The sequence below is a fragment of the Syngnathoides biaculeatus genome, chromosome 12, assembly GCF_019802595.1.
Source record: "Syngnathoides biaculeatus isolate LvHL_M chromosome 12, ASM1980259v1, whole genome shotgun sequence".
NCBI classification, from domain to species: domain Eukaryota; kingdom Metazoa; phylum Chordata; class Actinopteri; order Syngnathiformes; family Syngnathidae; genus Syngnathoides; species Syngnathoides biaculeatus.
The window spans coordinates 29,130,783-29,155,144 of record NC_084651.1 but is presented as its reverse complement, the minus strand read 5'-3'; the positions used below and the strand labels follow the sequence as shown (position 1 = coordinate 29,155,144).

Genomic DNA, 24,362 nt, shown 5'->3' with positions numbered 1-24,362 from the left:
ACAGTCTTCATCCTATCCATCAGACCCAACATTGCATTCAGGCTGGGAGAGGGGGACCCAACATCCATTGCGGATTGTCTGATTGTCATAGTCATAGAAGTAAGATTCTGAGGTGTGGATGGCTCCAATGGGGCAGGAAGAGGTGTGGAAGCTTTAAAGTGCTGGCACATTCCATTTGTCATTTCCTTATCTGATTGTTTGGATGATGCAATTGAATCTGTGTGCACCTTGTCTCGCCTTATCGCTTGTTCCTCCGATTGTTTGGGGAACAACTGGATCATTTTATCCTTGGTTTTTGTAAACATTTTCTTTACGGGGCGGTGAGTAATGCACACAGTAGAAAATGATGGCAGCCAATTTAATCCCTTGTCTGGTTAGACGAAAACCATCTGCTTTCTAAAGATTTTTACGTTCCCCAAAAAGGCAGAAATTGTCAATGAAACGCACGGATAGTGCAGTGCACACTTTGCATAAAGGAGGAAATCCACTGTTTTGCATGAACAATATATCTAACAGGCCATGTAATATGTACTCTATTTTGACAGTGTGATATTAAATCCTCTCTCATTTAATTGTGTTTTGAGAAGATTTTTATCGACAATTATGAATTTTCAAGGGCACTGCCATTTTTGCGAGTCACATGACCTACGTGTGCGGATATGATGTTACGTGCCGCAACAAAGGCTCGATTATATGGGACACTTATTTATGCCCGGCACTGATTTCTCGAATTTATCCTCATTTGATGAAGAAATAGCAAGGCGGAGGAATACTTCCAGACACAGCATGAGTGCCTCAGCCGCTCGGTATATCAGGAAGACTGAGGAATACTTCCAGACACGGCATGAGTGCCTCGGCCGCTTGGTATATCAGGAAGACTGAGGAATACTTCCATAGACAGCCGTGAGCAGCACAGCTCCGGGGCTCGGGGAGCTGTGAGCTCGCTCCCCGAGCCCGTGCGTTTTGGGATCCGGCTCGAAAGACCAACTTAATCTCAGGTCTCTGCAACATAGGACATTTAAAGTATAACATTCAAGGAAGGAAGACAAGAACTTTTGCTCGTGGTGAGAACGTAGGGAATTGTTCAGTTACAATCTCCTGCCAGTTTTGGCCACATCTCCGCAAATCCTCCTTTTTATTTCCTAAGGGTGGTCCGTAACGTAACAAAGCAACCATAAGCAAACGCGAATCTTTGTGATTAAGCTGAAGAGCGCAGGCAGAATGTTTCAGCTACACTTTTGTGAGAGCTTCCCCTTCCTCTCCTTTGTTACGTCTTCTCAGTATCACGTTGAAAGACATGCGATGTGCCTTCCTTTGTTTCATCATATTGCTCAAATATATTAAACACAGCAAAAGAGCAAATATGACAACTTTATGTACAATTAATCCAACAATTTGACTTCAGACAATAAGACAAAAATAGTGTTTTTGTTCAGTGTATGTAAATATCTTTGTTCAACTGTAGGTCAGCAAAAGCCTGCGAAAATGAGGTCAATAACTTTTTTTGATAGAACTCATACTCGGGCCACGACTCAATAACCAATATGCTACCTTTTTCTGTTTTTGCAGGAGGAAAGAACATGAAATGATGCGATCTTTAATGAGCTGACAGAAGATCATTTCGAATGGAATAATTTTTTTGTTACAAGACTGATAGAATGTTATTCATTTCATACGAATAGCTCATGACTGGTTTATAATTATTTGGTGCCTGTGTGTGGTGAAAATATATTTCACTGTTGGTAATTTTTAGTTATTGCAGATGTGAATGAAATGGCTCTTTCCATCAGATACCCTCTTAAATCAGTATAAAAATACAATAGCAAAACAATAATTTGAAAAATGAAATGTCAAATTCTTGTCTCAATGTCCTCAATTTAACATATGTTCGTGTGTGTGTATACAAACTCAATTCCAAATAGCAAATGATCACAAGCTTAGAATTTTATGGCTCCAATATGTTGCAAAAAAACCTCAGACAGGTGGCAAAAAAAGTGAGAAAGTTGACGAATGCTCATCAAACACCTGTTTGGAACATCTCACAGGTGAACAAGCTAACAAGTAACTAGTGGGTGCCATGAATGGATAATAAAGGAGCTTCCCTGAATTGCTGTCTTTCACAAGCAAAGATGGGGTTTGGTCCTTCACAAGCAAAGATGCAATTTGGTTCACCTCTGTGAATAAGTGCATAAGAAAATCGTCCAAAAGTTTAAACAATATTCCCCAACTTGCAATTGCAAGGAATGTAGATACGTCTTCATACATGGTCCATAATATCAAAAGGTTCAAAGAATCTGAAGAAATTACAGCATGTAAGCAGCAAGGAAAAAAAAACACATTGGAAGCCCATGGCCTTTGATCCCTCAGACAGCACTTGTATAAAAAACTGTACATCAATGTATCAAGGATATCACCACATCAGTTTAGTTACACTTAAAAAAAACTGTCAGTAAATAATGTTCAGCGCTACACCCGTAAGTATAATTTCAAACTATACGATGTAAAGCCAAAACCATTCATCATGAACACCCAGAAACGCCACCAGCATCTCTGAGCCTGAGCTCATCTAAAATGCACTGATGAAAAGTGTTTCCTGGTCTGACAAGTTCATATTTTAAATTGTTTTGGAAACGGTGGATGTTGTATCATCTGGCCCAAAGAGGAATAGAACCATCCGGATTGTTCTCAATGGCAAGTTCAAAACCCAGCATCTGTGATGCTATGAAGCTCTGTTAGTTACAATGCTCCCATTAATACCAAAAGGTACATACAGGTTTTGGTTTTGAAGTAACATATGCTGACATCAAGTCAATGCCTTTCTCATCGATGCCCCTGTTTATTTCAGCAAGTCAGTAATAAACCACATTCTGCACATTTTAAGTTAGCACAGCTTTGTAGTTAGTGTGTGTTAGAAATTGGCCTCCATGCTGCCCATACCTGTCTCCTATTGAAAGTGTGTGGCTCTAATGTGAAGTGTAAAAGCACAACGGAGACCCCAAAGTGTAGGGCCAGCAACCCAAAATGTTGAAAGAGCCATTTTGGACTAAAAAAAAACAAATATGTCTGGAGCCGCAAAAAATTAAAGCCTTATATAAGCCATATAGAGCTCGTGCACCTACGTCATAAAATCACGTGACATCATTGTGTGAGTGAGAGGGAAGAGTGAGGATACAGGGAGAAGAGAGAGCACGGGTGGACAACTTCAAATATTTAGGGTCAACAATCCAGAGCAATGGTGAGTGTGGTAAGGAAGTGAAGAAACTGGTCCAAGCAGGTTGGAACAGCTGGCGGAAGGTGTCTGGTTTGTTATGTGACCGAAGAGTCTCGGATAGGATGAAGGGCAAAGTTTATAAAACAGTGGTGAGGCCGGCCATGATGTACGGATGAGAGACGGTGGCTCTGAAGAAACAACAGAAATGAAGATGTTGAGGTTCTCGCTCGGAGTGAGCAGGTTGGATAGGATTAGAAATGAGCTCATTAGAGGGACAGGCAAAGTTGGATGAGCAGACTTTGATGGTTTGGACATGTTCAGAGGCGTGAGAGTGAGTATATTGGTAGAAGGGTGCTGAGGATGGAGCTGCCAGGGAAAAGAGCGAGAGGAAGACCAAAGAGAAGGTTGATGGATGTTGTGGTTACATGATGGCAGTTGGGGTTAGAGAGGAAGATGCAGGAGAAAGGCTGAGATGGAAAAAGATGACGCGCTGTGGCGACCCTAACGGGACAAGCCGAAAGGAAAAGAAGAATCGCCATATTGCCGCTCTAACAAAGCATTGTTCAATGCTAATTCCGTTGAGACAAAACAAAAATGTCTTATACCACATCCAGACTTTTGTCCGATACTGTTAAACATTTAGAAGGTGATTAATAAATGAAGGTACGTGGAAAAATTAGAGACACTTTGCATAGAGGACCCTTATTTAATGCCGAAGTTGATGTTGTTGCCGATAAGAAATTGGACTGTTAATTTGCTTCCACTTGTCTTGGACAACTGGATATACACATGTATCTGGTAAATCGTCGAGATTTACACAGAAATGTTTGAAAGCGCATTAAAGTCTGGACGCAAACAAATACTTCTATACGAATAAATCCCACATCGTGATGGACCCACTTGGATTTTTTTTTTCAATACAAATACCAATATTTAAATAAATGACCCATGGTTTTACACAAACTCGCCTTCATTAACTACGATTGGGAGAAAAAATTAGGACAGGGAGTAGTCTCCTCCGTACACTGAAGCGTACACGTTAACCTCCGTAAGCTTCTGAGACAGACGTTCTATTTATTCAAATGAGTCAACCTGGCATGATAAATATTTCTTGGTAATTTGACACTGAGAAGAATAATTCCAACCTGAAACGATTGCTACACATGTGTGTGTATTTGGTTGGGCACCATCCATCAATCAATATAATCCCAGGAATAATTGCTGAAATCCAATCAATCTTTTCTGGTCTTTTCAGATGGTATTCTCCAGAAAGATCTCTTTGAATATCTGTCTCATCTGTTGTGACAGTGAAGAGCAGAACAGGCTTTTGGCATTGTGAATATTGTTCAATGTCTCCCACATTGTTGAACAGCTCTGTTTTGACCGGCAGTATGATGCCGTGAAAACGGTGACGTCACGTGCACGAGCTCTATAATGAAGGCAATGCATGCTGTATGTATCTATTTTAGCATACGATCGAAATGACCAAGTTTGCTCAAATGCACTGAAGAAAATAAGTATTTGAATACCCTGCTATATTGCAAGTTCTACCACTTATAAATAATGGAGGGGTCTGAAATTTTCATCATAGGTGCATGTCCACTGTGAGAGAGAATCTAAAAAAGTTCCAGAAATCACAATGTATGATTTTTTTTATTTTTTTTTTTTTAACAATTTGTGTGATCTAGCTGAAAATAGGTATTTGAACACCTGTCTATCAGCTAGAATTCTGACCCTCAAAGACCTGTTAGTCCGCATTTAAAAGTGCACCTCCACTCCATGTATTATCTAGAATCAGATACACCTTGTGAGGTCGTTAGCTGCATAAAGAGACCTGTCCACCCCATACAATCAGTAAGACTCAAACTTATAACATAGCCAAGACGAAAGAGCTGTCCAAAGACACCAGAGACGAAATTGTACAACTCAATCTCAATCCGAGTGGATCCCCGTGGAAGATATCACCTTGTGGGGTCTCAATGAGCCTTAGAAAGGTGAGGAATCAGCCCAGGCCTACACGACAGGACTTGGTCAATGACCTGAAAAGAGCTGGGACCACCATTTCCTAGGTGTCTGTTGGTAATACACTAAAACGTCATGGTTTGAAATCATGCATGGCATGGAAGGTTCCCCTGCTTAAAACAGCATATGACAAGACCTGTCTTAAGTTTGCCAGTGTATGCCAATGACAATTTGGATGATACACAGGAGTCATGGGAGAAGGTTTTGTGGTCAGATGAGACCAAAATTGAACTTTTTGGTCATAATTCCACTAACTGTGTTTGGAGGAAGACGAATGATGAGTACCATCCCAACTGTGAAGCATGGGGCTTGTAGCATCATGCTTTGATGTGCTTTTCTGCACATGGGACAGGACGACTACACTGTATTAAGGAGAGGATGATCGTGGCCATGTATTGTGAGATTTTGGGAAAAAACCTCTCCCTCAGTCAGAGCATTAAAGATGGGTCGTGGCTGGGTCTTTCAACATGACAATGACCCAAAGCACACAGCCAGGAAAACCAAGGAGTGGCTCCGTAAGAAGCATATCAAGGTTCTGGTGTTAGCCAGTCTCAAGACCTAAACCTAATAGAAAATCTTTGGAGGGAGCTGAAACGCCGTGTTTCTCACCGACAGCCCAGAAACTTGTCTGATCGAGAGAAGATATGTATGGAGGAGTGGGCCAAAATCCCTCCTGCATTGTCTGCAAACCTGATGAACAACTACAGGAAACATTTGACCTCTGTAATTGCAAAAAAGGCTACTGTAACAAATATTAACATTGGTTTTCTCAGGTGTTCAAATACTTATTTGCAGCTGTATCACACAAATAATTAAAAAAAACATACATTGTGATTTCTGGATTTTTCTTTTTAGATCTCTCTCACAGTGGACATGCACTTCCGATGAAAATTTCAGACCCCTCCATGATCTCCAAGTGGGTGAACTTGCAATATAGCAGGGTGTTCAAATACTGATTTTCTTCACTTTACGTAATGAGCATTCATGACTGTTCATTTTCCCTGCAGTGCATCATGTATAGAATGACACACCACATGACTGCTCTGTTGTACAATGCCGCCTCAAGTTTAACTTCATTACAATTAATAAATTGTTTCATTACTTTGATGAAATTAATGAAATGCAATAAAGAAATCTTTTTTTCATTTTTACTTTGAGGATTAAAAAAAAGGCATAACGTGCCCTTATCAAGGCACTAAACAGAGTGCAATAAAACAGCCTGCGTTTATAAAAATAAAGCAGCAGCCTTTTGAAAACAGCGACTTTCTGACTGAATATATGCCTATGACTTGATTCTTTTCTTACCTGTTTAATGCGACTTCTGTTTTCCACCTGTGAACGGTTTTCCATGCTTTATTATCTCCCGGGTTGTAACAAAACTTGTAGCAGTAGTGGAGTTTGGAGATGCAATCCACTTCTTAAATTTATTTTTCACTCTATTTTCTCCATAAGTACTGCAATCCCTCTTTTCTCCCTTTCCCAAATTGGTACTCGGGTACAAATGGAGCAGGCCTTCCCTGTAAATGTCTTTCCACATTACTCTTTTTATTACTTGAGAATTTCTCACTACAAAGCAACCATTCATGCAATCCTTCCGCATTGGCAATGAATGCAAATGATACGGTCCAAGAAACATTTAATCCTCTGTTCTCCTCAGGTATTTTTCTCTTTTCCCACTTGGGATCCATGGGCCCATCACAAAGCCGCCTGTTTGTTTACAGCAGCCATCCGGGTTAGCATCCTGTCCTGTTGATAGAAACGTGTCGCAGGCTATGATGCAAATATTCGTTCACAGAAATGTTCAAATGTAATATTTATTATACACATGGTTCCAGCATTGAAAAATGTTAAGAATGTTTGTGCCATGTTTGTCCTACAGAAACCATATTTAAAATATATATTTCTCGCCCCCATCTTTTTCAACTTTCAAAACTTTCTGAAAAAGCTCCAGGGAGCCGCGGGTTGCCGACCCCTGCCCCAAACTGTTGAACAGATGAAGCAGTACATCAAGCAAGTGGGAAAGAATCCCACCTACAAAGTTTCAACCATTAGTGTTTTTAGTTCTCAAATGTATATTGAATGTTCAAAGAAAAGGTAATATAACAGTGGTAACCCTGTTCGAGCCTTTTTGGGACATGTTGCAGCCATAAAATTGTAAGTTATTTATTAGAAACAAAGTTGATCAGGTTAAACAAATGTCTTTGTCACGTATTCAATTAAATATAGGTTGAACATGATTTGCAAATCATTGTATTCTATTTTTTACACATCCCAACTTCATTGAAATTGGGGTTTTGTGAGTGTGGCACTCGTGCACATGACATCACAGTTTGCACAGCACCAGTCAAACCAAGCTGCTCGGCAGTGCAGGAGTCGTTGAACTGGAGCAGATTTTTCCAATTTATTATGCTGTTGGTTGTCACAATAGATGTGACAATTCTTCAAAGATATCATTCAATAGAATACCACCTGAAAAGACGAGAAAATATCAATGGATTGCCAGTCAAACAAAGCTGCTTGTCAGTACAGGAGTCGAACTGGAGCAGGTTTTTCACAATGCCCAAGACCTATATTACTGTTGGTTGTCACAATAGACATGACAGTTCTTCAAATTGATTATTCTATAGAATACTAACTGAAAAGAACGATGGATTTTGGCAATTGAACGGGATGGATGATGCCCAATGAAATACACATGCCTGTGTTGCGATCATTTCATTTTAGGTAGTAATTATTCTTCTCAATGTCAAATCACAATCAGCTTTATTTGTATAAAAAAAACACCCAAGGAATTTTTATCCAGCAGAGGGTGCCTCCCTGGTCTGGCATACAGAAAGAACAAAACAACAAATTATCAAGAAGTATCATGTCAAGTTGACTCATTTGAGATTAATACGTATCTTAAATAAATAATAAACCGTCTGTCACAGAGAGGTTTACGAAGATTAACATGTGGCAGCAATACGCTTCTGTGTAAGGAGGAATCAATTCCCCGTCTTACATTTTTTTTCCAATCATAGTTAATGAATGTGAGTTTATGTAAAACCAGGGGTAATTTATTTAAATATGGAAATTTGTTTTGAAAAAAATCTGAGTGGGTCCATCACTATGTGGGATTTAGTCTTGATTGAGAACATATGCAGCAACGAAGTATATGTATGTGTCCAAACTTTTATGGGCTTTCAAACTCTTCTTTGTAAATCTCAATGTATTCATCGTAGGTGCATGTCTACTGTGAGAGACATACTCTAAAAAGAAAAATCCAGAAATCGCAATGTATGATTTTTAGAAGGTGATAATAAATGAAGGTTTAGACGATTTATTTGTGTGATACAGCTGCAAATAAGTATTTGAACACCTTTCTATCGGCTAGAATTCTGACCCTCAAAGACTTGTTAGTCCGCTTTTAAATGTCCACCTCCGCTCCATGTATTATCCTGAATCAGATGCACCTGTGTGAGGTTGTTAGCTTCATAAAGACACCTGTACACCCCATACAATCAGTAAGACTCAAACTTGTAACATAGCCAAGAGCAAACAGCTGTCCAAAGACACCAGAGAGAAAATTGTACAACTCCACATGGCTGGAAAGGGGTACGGAGAAATTGTCAAGCAGCTTGGTGAAAAAAGGTCCACTTTTGGAGCAATCATTAGAAAATGTGAGAAGCTAAACATGACGGTCAATCTTAATCGGAGTGGAACCCCATGCAAGACATCACCTGGTGGGGTCTCAATGATCCTTAGAAAGGTGAGGAATCAGCCCAGGACTACATGAGAGGACTTGGTCAATGACCTGAAATAGCTGGGACCACCGTTTCCAAGGTGACTGTTGGTAATACACGAAGAAGTCATGGTTTGAAATCATGCATGAGACGGAAGGTTCCCCTGCTTAAACCAGCACATGTCAAGGCCCAAGTTTGCCAATGACCATTTGGATGGCACAGAGGAGTCATGGGAGACTGTTTTGTGGTCAGATGAAACCAAAATGGAACTTTTTGTTCATAATTCCACTATCTGTGTTTGGGGGAAGACAAATCATGTGAAGGATGTTCCATCCCAAAAACACCATCCCCAATGTGAAGCATGGGGGTGGTAGCATCTTGCTTTGGGGGTGGTTTTCTGCATATGGGACAGGACGACTGCACTTTCTCAAGGAGCGGATGACCGTGGCCAGGTATTGTGAGATTTTGGGGAACAGCTTCTTTCCCTCAGAGCATTGAAGATGGATCGCGGCTGGGTCTTTCAACATGTCAATGACTCGAAGCACACAACCAGGAAAACCAAGGAGTGGCTCCGTAAGAAGCATATCAATGTTCTGGCGTGGTCTAGCCAGTCTCCAAACCTAAACCCAATAGAAAATCTTCGGAGCCAGCTGAAACTCTGTGTTTCTCAGCGACAGCCCAGAAACCTGTTGGACACTAAATTGCAGGTAGGTGTGATTGTGAGTGCAGCTGTTTATCTCTGTGCCCTGGGATTGGCTGGCAACCAGTTCAGGGTGTACCCTGCCTCCTGCCCGTTGACAGCTGGGATAGGTTCCAGTATTCCCTGTGACCCTTGTGAGGATAAGCAGTTGAGAAAATGGATGGCTGGATATCAATAAAAATAAAACCTAGGCATACTGTTTGCATTGTAAATCAAGAACCAATGTCCATCAAAAATGGGCCGGTCTTTCATTTGCTTCATTAGCAGTTAAAAACTCTCATCTCGGACCACCCGTGTCATCTCCCTCCTCAGCAACACCAATATCATCAGTAAATCTGACCATCATTTCACAGGTTTCACAGTATGTTGTACGCTTGAAACCTCTGACTGCTCCATCCCAAAAATCAGCCCTTGAGACATTGAACCTGCTGACATTTGTGTGGTCGAGAAGACATGACCGGTTTGCCACAATGTCCTTTAGTGTCATGCATGGTGCAAAGATGATTGTGATTGGTGTACATTCCAGACAGTCCAGAATTTTTTACCTTTATAAAAAGTAATTAAATCCCAAAAATATTCTGGAGTAAAACCAAACAACAGGAATATGCTTATTTTACTCTGTTGGATGTTGGATATTCTCCACATTTGACTGCAAGGAGCTCCTCCACCTCATCCTCCACATGTGGTTAAAACAGGGCTGTGTTTCTGCTGTTGAAATATGAAAATTAAGACATTCAAATATGTTAAATATTTTCCCTCATCATGTGAATGACATTTAAAAAAATGTCAACTTTTTTTCCATTTATTTACTTATAGCAAGAAAGACTGACAGGATTTGTTTTCGGCTGATCAACATCTTCAGCGTCAGATATTACTATCAACTGACTATCAAATTAAAATGTGTAATAAAATGTAATAAATATCAGTGGCGAAAAATAGACATTACCTGGGTAGGCTCAATTGTTGATGAAGGACCCAGTGTATCTCTGAATCAGTATTCAAATCATGTCATATGTACTCTATCTTGAAAATGTTATGTTAATCCTCTCTCATTTAATGGTGTTTTGAGAAGATTTTTCTTGGCAATTACAAATGTTTATGGGTGCCGTCATTTTGGCGAGTCACGACCTACGTGCGCAGATGTATATTAAGTGCGGCAACAAAGAACTCATCGCAGGTTTGTAGTGTCTTCACATGCAGTACCACCCTAATCGGACTCGGTAAAATACCTTACTGTATCGCGAACTTTTGCCATAATTCGGATACAAATAATCCGCGGGATGTTCGGTGGCATTCTGCCCAGTAAGAGAATTATTTAAGGACCGGAAACCGGAGGGCTCAGAGAAAACATATGCAGGCACGGGGAGAATATGCAAACTCCACAATTCTCCACATACACACAAACTACAACAACAACAAAACTCCACAAAAATCAATTCTGGGTCCTCAGAACTGTAAGGCCAATGCTTTACCACCTGAGCTATCATGCCCCTGGTGTGGTGGCAGTATTAACTTGCACCAAGCCAAAGGTCACCCCGGCCACCCTGTTGGCTAAAACACCCTTTCTCAAAATATAAGTCCTACCTTTCATCCTTCATGGCCACGTGTGTTGTCCTCAGTGCAGTCCTTCGCTGGCTGGCCTAAACGTACTCCAAAATCAATAGGATGGATGAATGGTGTGTCCCGCACGTCATCCTCCGCGTAGCCAGACTCACATCATTCCTGTCCGTTGAACCATCCGAATATTCAACATTATTTACAGTAATAGGTTCAAATTTCTTCATCAGATGAGAATAAATCAGAGAAATCAGCGGTGTTCATAATTGTTTCCCAACATAAGTGAGTCTTTGTTGCCGCATCTCATAAATCACATCCGCGCACATCGGTCATGTGACTCGCCAAAATGTCGGCGGCTCTGAAAATTTGTAATTGCTGATAAAAAATCTTCTCAAAACACCATTAAATGAGAGAGGATTATCATCACATTTTCAAGATACAGTACATATGATATGAGCTACTGGATACATTGTTAATCCAAACCACCGGAATGTCCCTTTAAAGAAATGTCATCACTCCTGCCGATGAAGCAACCAACCTGGAAGCAGTGGGGCACTTCAAAACAAGGGTTCAATGGCTTCAGGTCAGTAACAAAACGTGAGACAATTTTTTTGTAAAACAATACAAGTATAAACAATAAAAGTACAAACCTAGCAAAATAGAAAGATCATTCCTAATATTTTGAGCAAATGGATAGCAGCAAACTCGAGTTGCGCATTATACTTCAGGACACGTTATACTCAAGAAATTACACTATATAAGTCAAATCTGTACATATTAGGGGTTTGCTCTTTTGCTTTTTCCTAGTCTTATTGAACATGCACAGTTTACATTTGAACTTTTGTCTTTCTACTGGTTGATTCCCACAAGAAAAGATTAAGGGCTGAAGATCATTCTCTCTGACTCCTTGACAAAAGCTAGATGCTGAACTGCTTCTTAATTGCATGCCCACACCTCCTAAATAAATGCATGAAACTGTTATACAAGGGTTACAACCTACCGGCCATCTTCAGGATCAGGCTTGGGAGTGCTTGGTTTATGGTTCAAAAACCATGATTATGTTTCCATGATCATTCTATCATACACAGTATGGGCAAGGCACTGCCGTGGCTTGGCCATGCCCCTGACAGAGCCCCCCCAAGGCGTGCATCCCAGACACGCTAGAAGAAAAAACAAACTAAAATGACCAGTGGAGGGCGGAAGGGGGCCCGGGAGAGGGCACAAAACCGCCACCCCAGTCTGTCTGGTGGCTGTACAGGCTACCCAAAGCGAGGAGTCTGGCCAAGTAGGTCAGGAGGTCGGCCAGGATGTCAAGAACAGGGTCCCCGCGGGGTGACTTCGGCAGACGTCCTCGAGGAGGAACCCAAAGGCATAGTAGGAACCAGACGTGTGCAGGTGACGGCATCGGATGAAGGCCTCCCAAGATGTGGCTGTGAGCCAGCAACAGGCTGCAGTGGGTCAGTCTCCACTGAGATGTAGATGTGAGGCGGCTGTGGATAGGCCACCGCCGTGGCGTGGTCCTCAGGCAGCCAAGGATCAGTTGCCGCCGAGGCGTTGTTCTGAGGCGGCCGTGGATCGGTCACCACTGAAACAGGAGCGAGAGGTAGCCGAGGATCAGTCACCGTCGAGGCATGGTCATCAGGCGGCCATGGATCGGTCCCCGTCGAGACGTGGTCATCAGGTGGCCGTGGATTCCGTCGCCGTCGAGGCTTTGGTCGTCAGGCAGCCGGTGATCAGTCGCCACCGAAACAGGAGCAGGAGATGGCGGAGAATCGGTTGCCCTCGAGTCATGGTTGTCAGGCGGCCGTGGAACGGTCGCCACCGAGGTGTGGTCATCAGGCAACCGTGGATTGATCACCGCTGAAACAGGAGCTGGAGGCGGCCGAGGATCGGTCGTCAGGCATCATACGGGTATCTGTTCATTGCTCTCCCGTCAGGAGCATTTCTCAGGGGACTCTGGTAATAGCAATCTATTCATCACGCAGTGCGAGCTCCACTTACCCTCTGACAGAGCCAAGACCGGGGCTGAGAGACTTCAGGAAGAATAATCTGGACACAAGGTTGTGCCTGGCCTCCTACCGGTCATCTATCAAGAGCCTGCTGACATACTGTGTCTCTGTTTGGTATGGGAGCTGCACTGAGGCAGACAGAGCATAGCTTCAGAAGACAATCAAAGCACATGACACAGATATAGAGAGTGGTGATTGGTGCAGATTGTAATGGACATGTTGGTGAAGGAAACAGGTGCAATGAAGAACTAATGGGTAAGTATGGCATTCAGGAAAGGAACTTTGGTGGACAGATGGTGGTGGACTTTGCAAAATGGTTGGAAATGACAGTAGTGAACAATTTTTTTCCAGAAGAGGCAGGAACATAGGGTGATTTACAAGAGCAGAGGTAGAAGCATGCAGGTGGATTACATTTTGTGCAGACGATGTAATCTGAAGGACGTTATTGACTGTAAGGTAGTGGTAGGGAGAGTATAGCTTGACAGCATAGGATGGTGGTGTGTAGGATGACTGGTAGTGGGTCGGAAGATTAAGATTAATTAATGTGTTGACTGGTGTCAGTAGTGTGCGAGATAGATGGAAAGAATACTTTGAGAAGTTGATGAAGAAAATGAGGGAGTAGGAAGAGTAGTAGAGGCAAGTGTGAAGGTCAAGGAATTGGCAATGATTAGTAAGAGGGAAGTTAGAAAGGCACTAAAGAGGATGAAAAAATTGAAAGGCAGTTGGCCTGATGACATACCTGTGGATGATTGAAGCATTTTGGAGAGGTGTCATTGGAATTTTAGACCAATTTATTCAGCAGAAAACTAGCAGGCAACAACATACCTGAAGAATGGAGGAAAAGTGTGCTCGTTCCCATTTTTTAGAACAAAGGCGATTTTCAGAGTTGTGGGAACTATGGAGGAATAAGGTTGATGACGATGAAGTCATGGGAAAGAGTAATGGAGGCTAGACTCAGGACAGAAGTATCTAAAGGCAACAGTATGGTTTCATGCCAAGAAAAAGTACCACAGGTTCATTACTTGCCTTGAGAATGCGAGCGGAAAAGTACAGAAGGTTAGAAGGAGCTACATTGTATCTTTGTAGATCTAGGGAAAGCCGATGACAAAGTACCAAGAGAGAAACTGTGGTACTGCATGCATAAGTCTGGTGTGACGTTGAAATGTTAGAATAGTACAAGACATGTATGAAAGCAGCAGAACAGTGGTTAGGTGTACCGTAGGTATGACGGAAGAATTTAAGGTGGAGGTGGGACTGCATCAGGTCTGAGCCCCTTCCTGTTTGCTGTGGTAATGGATAGGCTGACAGATGAGGTTAGACTGGAATCCCCTTGGACCATGATGTTCGCAGATGACATTGTGATCTGCCGTGAAAGCAGGGATCAGGTGGAGGAACAATTAGAAAGATGGAGGCATGCACTGGAAAGGAGAGAAATGAAGATTCGCCGAAGTAAAACAGAATAAATGTGCGTGAATCAGAGGGGTGAAGGGGGAAGAGTGAGGCTCCAGGGAGAAGAGATAGCGAGGGTAGACGACTTCAAATAGAGCTCGTGCACCTATTCCATTGAAACGAAAATGTCTTATAGCACGACACCCAGAGTTTTGTCGATACGTTAAACATTTAGAAGGTGATAATCAAAAGTACAAGGACCCATATTTAATGCAGAATTCAATGTTTTCGCTGATAAGAAAGTGGACTGTTAATTCGCTTCCGGTTGTCTTGGACAACTGGATATACACATGTATATGGTGAGTAAGTTGTCGAGATTTACACAGAAAAGTTCGAAAGCGTAGAAAAGTCTGGACGCATAGAAATACTTCGTTGCTGGATCTGTCCTCAATCAGGAATAAATCCCACATAGTAATGGACCCTCTCAGATTTTTTCAATTCAAATGCCAATATCTAAATGAATGACCCCTGGTTTAACACAAACTTGCATTTATTAACTATGACTGGAAAAAAAATTTTGCAACAGTCGTCTCCTCCGTACACGGAAGCCACATGTTAACCTCTCTGTAACGCCTCTCTTTTTTTTAAATATACATTGTTCTCAAATGAGTCAATTTGGGTTATAAATACTTTTGATAGTTTGAGATTGAGAATAATAATTCCTACCTTAAATGAAATGATCGCTACACAGGCGTGTGTATTTGGTTGGGGACCAACATTTAATTGCCGAAATCCATCGATTTTTTTTTTTTCTCGTCTTTTCAGCTGGTACTCCATAGAATGATCTATTTGAAGAACTGTCTGTCTCATCTATTGTGACAACCAACAGCCCAATACGTCTTTGCCATTGGGAAAAATATGCTTCGGTTCACTGGCTCCCACACTGCACTGCAGCTAGGTTTCACCGGCAATATGGCGCCGTGCAAATCCAGAGCAATGGTGAGTGTGGTAAGGAAGTGAAAAAGCTGGTCCAAAGCAGGTTGGAACAGCTAGCAGAAGTTGTCTGGTGTGTTATGTGAATGAAGAGTCTCTGCTCTGATGAAGGGCAAAGTTTGAAACCGAGAGTTTCTGGGGATTCGTGACTTTCTATCACCGGTTCATCCGCCGGACGGCCCACACCATGCGCCCGCTGTATGAAGTTCTTCAGGGCAAGGCCCTCAACCAGGACATTGAATGGACAGCCAAGAGCGTGGAAGCCTTCGGGGCCACTAAGGCCGCGCAGAGCCAGGCCGCTATGCTAGCCCACCCGTTCCCCGAGGCCCCCGTCGCTCTCACTACCGACGCGTCGGACTACGCCGTTGGGGCCATATTCGAACAGTGGGTTGGTGGCGTCTGGCAACCGCTTGCCTTTATCAGCCGTCAGCTGGTCCCTAGTGAACGCAAATACACCATGTTCAATAGGGAGCTCATCGGTCTCTGGCTGGCGATCCGCCACTTCCGTACCCTATGGAAGGCCGTGATTTCACGGCATATGTGGACCATAAACCCATCACTTTCGCCATGTCCATGGTGGCCAAGCCGTGTTCCGCATGACGGACATCCAACACATCGCCGGCAAATCCAATGTGGGTCCCGTATGAGCTCGGACCAGGCATCGAATCACAGGTTACAGAGCTGGGTCGACTCGTGCGTGGCCTGTCAGCGTGCTAAGAGGCATCGCCACGCAAAAGCCCCCGTGGAGTCCTTTGGTGTTCCCGAGAGGAGGTACGACCACGTCAACGTCGACTTGGTGGTTCATGCTTGGCCTCAGGTGCGCCCCCAAGGAAGGACTGATGTCCTCGTCCTTTGGAGTTGGCCCTCCCCCCACGCTGGGAGCGGCCCCCTTTACCCCGACTATCTGCACCTGCTGGGGTGCCCTCGACCCGTCAGGCCCTGGCCCCTTGACTCAATGGACTGTGCGGCCCCTGCAGTGCACACCCGCCGGGGTCGGGCCATCGTCCCTTCACGGCACAGGGATTTTTACTATGGGTGAATTCTGTGAGGGCTGGTGTGGTGGTCCACATAATTCACCTACGGGACCTCGAGTTAAGTTACAAGGTTCCACACGGACGTTATTGTTGGTTACACCTCCGGTGTTAGTGTTAGAGAGTTCCCGCAGTTAATGGGTTCACTCTGTTGTCTGATTAAAAACGAGGTTTGCTCCTGTTTTCAACACTCCGCCTCTGACTCCTTTTCTTCGGCGCAACATTGTCACATTTGTACAGTACAGTGTACCGTTGCCCATTCGTGGTTCATCATTAGCAGCCAGTTGTTGTTTTTTTTACGGTATTCACAATCATAAAGGTCCTAAATTCTTTTCTCAATAGACGAGCCGCCAGACAATATGTTTCACCTTTGTATGTGTGACTAACAACCAACAAAGTTCACTGGTTACAGCGTTAGCATTCATGCGAGCACGTGTTTTATGGTGTATGTAAGTTACTATTGTAGGGATTTGCGAGTTTGGACCCTATGCGTGTTCACGAATCGAGGAAGATATGACCAATGATGAGAAAAAGTTAACAGCAAATTGATTTATTGTAAAGGAATGTGCAATACAGACATCCAGGTCTTATCTAGGTATCTGCCCCACACGAGACGTGTGTCTTCTGGCAGCATAGCCCAAAGAAGAAGACAAGAGCTGCCCAGTAACACAGGTTTTTTATGTATGGGTCCATGGTAGAAGTGGCTGCCCCCCTGGAGTCTGGTCCTGGGCCGGGATGGTCACTTTATATGACTTTATGTCACTATAATATATATATAAGATATAGTCCAACTAATGTTGCGTGTTTTGGGATGTGGGAGGAAACCGGAGTCTTCTTCTTTTCCTTTCGGCTTGTCCCGTTAGGGGTCGCCACAGCGTGTCATCTTTTGCCATCTTAGCCTATCTCCTGCATCTTCCTCTCTAACCCCAACTGCCCTCATGTCTTCCCTCACCACATCCATAAACCTTCTCTTTGGTCTTCCTCTCGCTCTTTTGCCTGGGAGCTCCATCCTCAGCATCCTTCTACCAATGTACTCACTCTCTCGCCTCTGAACATGTCCAAACCATCGAAGTCTGCTCTCTCGAATCTTGTCTCCAAAACATCCAGCTTTGGCTGTCCCTCTAATGAGCTCATTTCTAATCCTATCCAACCTGGTCACTCCGAGCGAGAACCTCAACATCTTCATTTCTGCCACCTCCAGTTCAGATTCCTGTTGTTTCTTCAGTGCCACTGTCTCTAATCCGTACATCATGGCCGGCCTCACCACTGTTTTGTAAACTTTGCCCTTCATCCTAGCAGACACTCTTCTGTCACATAACACACCAGACACCTTTCGCCAGCTGTTCCAACCTGCTTGGACCCGTTTCTTCACTTCCTGACCACACTCTCCATTGCTCTGTATTGTTGACCCCAAGTATTTGAAGTCGTCGACCCTCGCTATCTCTTCTCCCTGAAGCCTCACTCTTCCCCCTCCACTTTTCTCATTCACGCACATATATTCTGTTTTACTTCGGCTAATCTTCATTCCTCTCCTTTCCAGTGCATGTCTCCATCTTTCCAATTGTTCCTCTGCGTGCTCCCTGCTTTCACTGCATATGACAATATCATCTGCGAACATCATGGTCCAAGGGGATTCCAGTCTAACCTCATCTGTCAGCATATCCATTACCACTGCAAACAGGAAGGGGCTCAGAGCTGATCCCTGATGCAGTCCCACCTCCACCTTAAATTCCTCTGTCACACCTAAGGCACACCTCACCATTGTTCTGCTGCCATCATACATGTCCTGTACTATTTTAACATACTTCTCTGCCACACCAGACTTACGCATGCAGTACCACAGTTCCTCTCTTGGTACTCTGTCATAGGCTTTCTCTAGATCCACAAAGACACAATGTAGCTCCTGCTGACCTTCTCTGTACTTTTCCACGAGCATCCTCAAGGCAAATAATGCATCTGTGGTACTCTTTCTAGGCATGAAACCATACTGTTGCTCGCAGATACTTACTTCTGTCCTGAGTCTAGCCTCCACTACTCTTTCCCATAACTTCATTGTGTGGCTCATCAACTTTATTCCTCTATAGTTCCCACAGCTCTGAACATCCCCTTTGTTCTTAAAAATGGGAACTAGAACACTTTTCCTCCATTCTTCAGGCATCTTTTCGCCCGCTAGTATTCTGTTGAATAAGTTGGTCAAAAACTCCACAGCCATCTCTCCAAATTGCTTCCATACCTCTACCGGTATGTCATCAGGACCAACTGCCTTTCCAGTTTTCATCCTTTGTAGTGCCTTTCTGACTTCCCCCTTAGTAATCATTTCCACTTCCTGGTCCTTCACTCTTGCCTCTTCAACTCTTCCTTCTCTCTCATTTTCTTCATTCATCAACTTCTCAAAGTATTCTTTCCATCTATTTAGTACACTACCGGCACCAGTCAACACATTTCCATCTCTATCCTTAATCACCCTGACCTGCTGCACATCCTTCCCATCTCTATCCCTCTGTCTGGCCAACCTGTAGAGATCCTTTTCTCCTTCTTTCGTGTCCAACCTGGTGTACATGTCTTCATATGCCTCTTGTTTAGCCTTTGCCACCTCTACCTTTGCCCTACGTCGCATCTCGATGTACTCCTTTCGCCTCTCCTCAGTCCTCTCAGTATCCCACTTCTTCTTCGCTAATCTCTTTCCTTGTATGACTCCCTGTATTTTGGGGTTCCACCACCAAGTCTCCTTCTCCCCTTTCCTACCAGATGACACACCAAGTACTCTCCTGCCTGTCTCTCTGATCACCTTGGCTGTCGTCGTCCAGTCTTCCGGGAGCTTCGGTTGTCCATCGAGAGCCTGTCTCACCTCTTTCCGGAAGGCTGCACAACATTCTTCCTTTTTCAGCTTCCACCACATGGTTCTCTGCTCTACCTTTGTCTTCTTAATCTTCCTACCCACCACCAGAATCATCCTACATACTACCATCCTATGCTGTCGAGCTACACTCTCCCCTACCACTACTTTACAGTCAGTAACCTCCTTCAGATTACATCGTCTGCACAAAATATAATCTACCTGCGTGGTTCTACCTCCGCTCTTGTAGGTCACTATATGTTCCTCCCTCTTCTGGAAATAAGTGTTCACTACAGCCATCTCCATCCTTTTTGCAAAGTCCACCACCATCTGCCCTTCAAAGTTCCTTTCCTGGATGCCGTACTTACCCATCACTTCTTCATCGCCCCTGTTTCCTTTACCAATATGTCCATTACAATCTGCACCAATCACAACTCTCTCGCTGTCTGGGATGCTCAGAACTACTTCATCTAGTTCCTTCCAGAATTTCTCTTTCAACTCTTGGTCACATCCTACCTGTGGTGCATAGCCGCTAACCACATTATACATAACACCCTCAATTTCAAATTTTAGTCTCATCACTCGATCTGATACTCTTTTCACCTCCAAGACATTCTTAGCCAGCTCTTCCTTTAAAATAACCCCTACTCCATTTCTCTTCCCATCTACTCCGTGGTAGAATAATTTAAACCCTGCTCCCAAACTTCTAGCCTTACTACCTTTCCACCTGCTCTCTTGGATGCACAGAATATCAACCTTTCTCCTAATCATCATGTCAACCAACTCCTGTGCTTTTCCTGTCATAGTCCCAACATTCAAAGTCCCTAAACTCAGTTGTAGGCTCTGTGCATTCCTCTTTTTCTTCTGACGCTGGATCCGGTTTCCTCCTCTTCTTTGTCTTCGACCCACAGTAGCTGAATTTCCACCGACGCCCTGCAGGTTAGCAGTGCCGGGGGCGGGCGTTGTTAACCCGGGCCACGACCGATCCGGTATGGGATTCTTTAGATGAACGCTCATATTTGTTTGGCACAGTTTTTACGCCGGATGCCCTTCCTGACGCAACCCTCTGCATTTATCCGGGCTTGGGACCGGCCTACAGATTGCACTGGTTTGTGCCCCCATAGGGCTGCATTCCATGGGAGGAAACCGGAGTGACCACAGGAAACTCACCCAGGCACGGGGAGAACATGCAAACTCCACACAGGCGGGTCCAGGATTGAACCCGGACCTCAGAACTGTGAGGCCAACGCTTTACCAGCTGCGCCACCGTGCTGCCACAATATATAAGAATAATAATAGTCATCGTGTCATTTCCGATGCGAGAGGACGCTTCACATCAAATCAACAAGACAGTTTTCATTAACCCCCCCCTCGACGTGCCTCCTTCCTCATTTTTGCAGTCCTTCACTAACTTCCACCTATCAAATAATCAAATACACCTTTTTTCACTTACTTTACCAACATTCGACTTACCATTACCATTTTACTTCAACGTTGGCATCGCCGTCACTGTCACCATTATTAAATGCACAGTGCACCTTTCTCTATTCACCTCTTTAAGTTCCATGAGCCTTATCTAATCTGGCTCTTACATGTTTCATAGTCTTTTACATTTATATTTATATTTACATAGTCTCTTTCAATTTCCTAGAACTTCGTCAGCTTGTCCCAATCGCAACTTTTACCCAAATTGTGGTTTTGCCATTTTTTTAATGTGCGCTTCCTTCCTTTTTGTCAACATTAGCCATCAATTTCAATGTACATTTCACCTTTAGTCAGATTATATTCTGCACATTCATGATCAAATTCACCAACCATGAATATTTATTTAATTTAGAGGTCACTCTTTTTCGACTAAACCCAACCGAATTCCTCTCGAAGTACAGACGACCACCCTCGACTTATCCGTATGACACTCCTGTTTCTCATATGTCTCTATCTTATCTGTCTACCTCCCTCGACTTACGTTCAGGGTCACCAAATTTTAGGGATTTGCGAGTTTGGACCTTACGTGTGTTCATGAATCGAGGAAGATATGACCAATGATTAGAAAAAGTTAACAGCAAATGGATTTATTACAAAGGAGTGTGCAGTACAGACGTCCGGGTCTTATCTAGGTATCTGCCGCACACGAGACGTGTGTCTTCTGGCAGGATAGCCAAAGAAGAAGACAAATGCTGCCAAGTAACAAGGTTTTTATATGTATGGGTCCATAGTAGAAGTGGCTGCCCCCCTGCAGTGTGGTCCTGGGCCGGGATGGTCACTTTCCGCTCCTTATCTGGTGTTGTTTGTCTCCACGGCAATGCCTGGGAGAGGAGGATGGTGCCATCCGGTTTTCTGCATACAAAACTCAAGGCTAGCCAATGCACTCTACAACACATCCTTGTCTGATTAGCAAATGGCCAACACTTTATCTGTTGATTAAATTATAAGGTCATATTTAAGCAAATAATGAAAATACAATGAAAGTAATTTAGTCTTCACTATATGATGACTGAAATTGCCTCATACACTGCCTATGTAGGCATGTCATTACTGACAATGTTGTACACACTCACGGTGTCACATCGAAACTAAAATTACACCACAGCAAACAGAATTGCATAACTTGCAAATAATAAAACAAAAGTGTAACTCAAGAAATAATTGACACAAAATGTGCATTTTAAACTATTTACCTCCTCCAAGCATGCTTTGCAGCACTGGTGCTTGTTCTTCACTGCCTCATAAGCGGCATCATCTGGTAGCTACATACATGCTAAAACAAGTGCTGGCATGCATGCTCACAGTGTAGCCGTTGTGTTCAAGTGTACTTCATTGCTGTCCATTTTACTTTAAGACTTTTAAGAGCAACCTATGGTTGCAAAATGTGGTACATATCATACATTGGTATATTAATACTGTGTCCATTATTCGTGGATTTTTGTTATTCGCGGGTGTGCAAGGAACGTAACACTGCATTTTTAGACAAATGGTGGCATAATTGTAAGATGACGGGAAACGTCCCCCCGTTTTTGTTTGTTCCCAACTGAAGAAATTCGGTGGGATGATTGAGTTTAAAATGGATTTTATTTTGTTGAGGTTTTAAGACAACATCTTTGTTGTTATTGGTCTAAGCAGGATGGCAACGTTCATCAGGCTTCAATTCAAAATGCTCCTACATCATCATGGTGGCAAACTTTGGAACCAATTCCATTAATGCCGTTCAATTTTGTACGATAAAGCCGATTCTGATGACTATGCAGCTACCGGCTCACTGTTAGAAAACAGGTCTGTGCACCAGCGTGCCTATATTTCAAAAGTGTGCACACTTGTGCGGACATACGCAGACAATCAGATGAAGGGTTCCTGCTCCTCTTTTTTAACACTGGACACGTTTACACACCCTCTTTTTTTTTTTTTTATTACTGCGGTCACCTGCCCTTCGTACCGGGACTTCCGCCCCTGAACAACGGGGTGTAGTCAAGGCCCCCACTACCCCACCCCATGTTTGTGCGGGAGTCCAGGACTTATGATGTCGTGGATACGGAACACAATATGCATTTCTTGATCCGCTTATCCTCATGAGGGTCGGGGAAGAGATGGAGCCTATCCCAGGTATCATTGGGCAGGAAGGTAGGGTACACCCTGAATTGCTTCCAGCCAATCACAGGGCACATTGAGACAGACAACAGTCGCACTTACAATGACACTTTAAGGCAATTTAGTGTCGAATGAATGCATGTTTTTGGAAAGTGGGAGGAAACCAAAGTGTCCGGAGAAAATCCATGCAGGCACGGGGAGTAGATGGAAATTCCACACAGGCGGGGCTGGGATTGAACCCCTGTCCTCAGAACTGTGAGGCCAACGCTTTATAGCTGCACCATTCATACAATGTATTTAAAAAATAAAAATAAAAAAACCGCATTGGACCGCATTGTAGAGAGACAGCACTGTATTTGAAAATAGCCCATAAACTGTATGGAAAGAGGATGGATTGTTTCCGAAAAACATCATATTGAAGCAAATTATTATTATGTGGTGAGGGAGAGTGTAGCTCGATATAGAGATGAACGTGGACTTTCGTGAAAATGCTTGAAAATACAAATGCGACCACTGAAGGTTTGAAGTCTTGCTAGGGGGGTTGGGGGCATGCACCCCCAGGAAATTTTTGAAAAAATGGATGGCTGTGGTGCATTCTGTCAATATCTGTGAACAAAATTCAGACAAAAATTTAAAGTAGTAAGTTTCTTTCGTCTTGTCCCTTTCGGGGGTCACCACAGTGTGTCATCTCAGATGAACTCATATATATGTTTGGCACAATCTTTACACCACATGCCCTTCCTGACACAACCATTCTCAGGGAGTGGAGGCCCCAGTGGGATACAAACCCACAACCCCTGGTTTACCAAACCAGTGCTCTAACCACTGAGCTACGGGCCCTCCCAGACAAAAATTTAAAGTAAAATTTCTAAGTCCTGACCCCAAAAAAAAAAAAAAAGAAAAAAAAAATTGGGCAGAAATTCCCCAAGGGCCAAGCCCAGATATTTTTGCCCCCCAACCCTCTATCACTGGAATCACATTTGTCATTAAAATATGTGTCAGGTTCACCAATGAAACATTCATTAAACAGGACAAAAAAGGAAGCAAGACACCAGTTCAAGTCTCGCGAGGAGAGAGGAGAGGAACTGTCTCGTACAATTCCCCACTCCACTCTCTGATTATCTTCTCAGCACCTCTATTTATTTAGTTTTAAGATGCCCCTTATTTACATGGATGTTACAAAAAGGAGACGACAAGCAAAACCATTTGAAACAAGGTGTACGTGTTTGTTCATGTGCGTGTGCATGTGTGGAAGAATGCTGTATACATGTGTGGTCATCATTTCTTTAACAGGCAGCAGTTCTAACAAT

The 24,362-nt window shown here is 43.3% G+C and overlaps 1 protein-coding gene across 5 annotated transcripts in view; it reads left to right on the top strand.

Moving 5' to 3' along the window:
• Window positions 1-24,362, top strand: part of ddx51 (DEAD (Asp-Glu-Ala-Asp) box polypeptide 51) — a 116,013-nt gene that overhangs the window by 76,118 nt on the left and 15,533 nt on the right. Inside the window, exon 16 of one of the 5 annotated variants that reach the window (XM_061836756.1) lies at window positions 1,570-8,577. The exons of 3 other annotated variants lie outside the window; for them this stretch is intronic. In XM_061836756.1, the coding sequence (XP_061692740.1) occupies window positions 1,570-1,584 (15 nt within the window). In that variant the 3' untranslated portion in view covers window positions 1,585-8,577. Of the gene's footprint in view, window positions 1-1,569; window positions 8,578-24,362 lie in introns of those variants that run through there. One more of the 5 variants, XM_061836753.1, reaches the window with a different exon arrangement.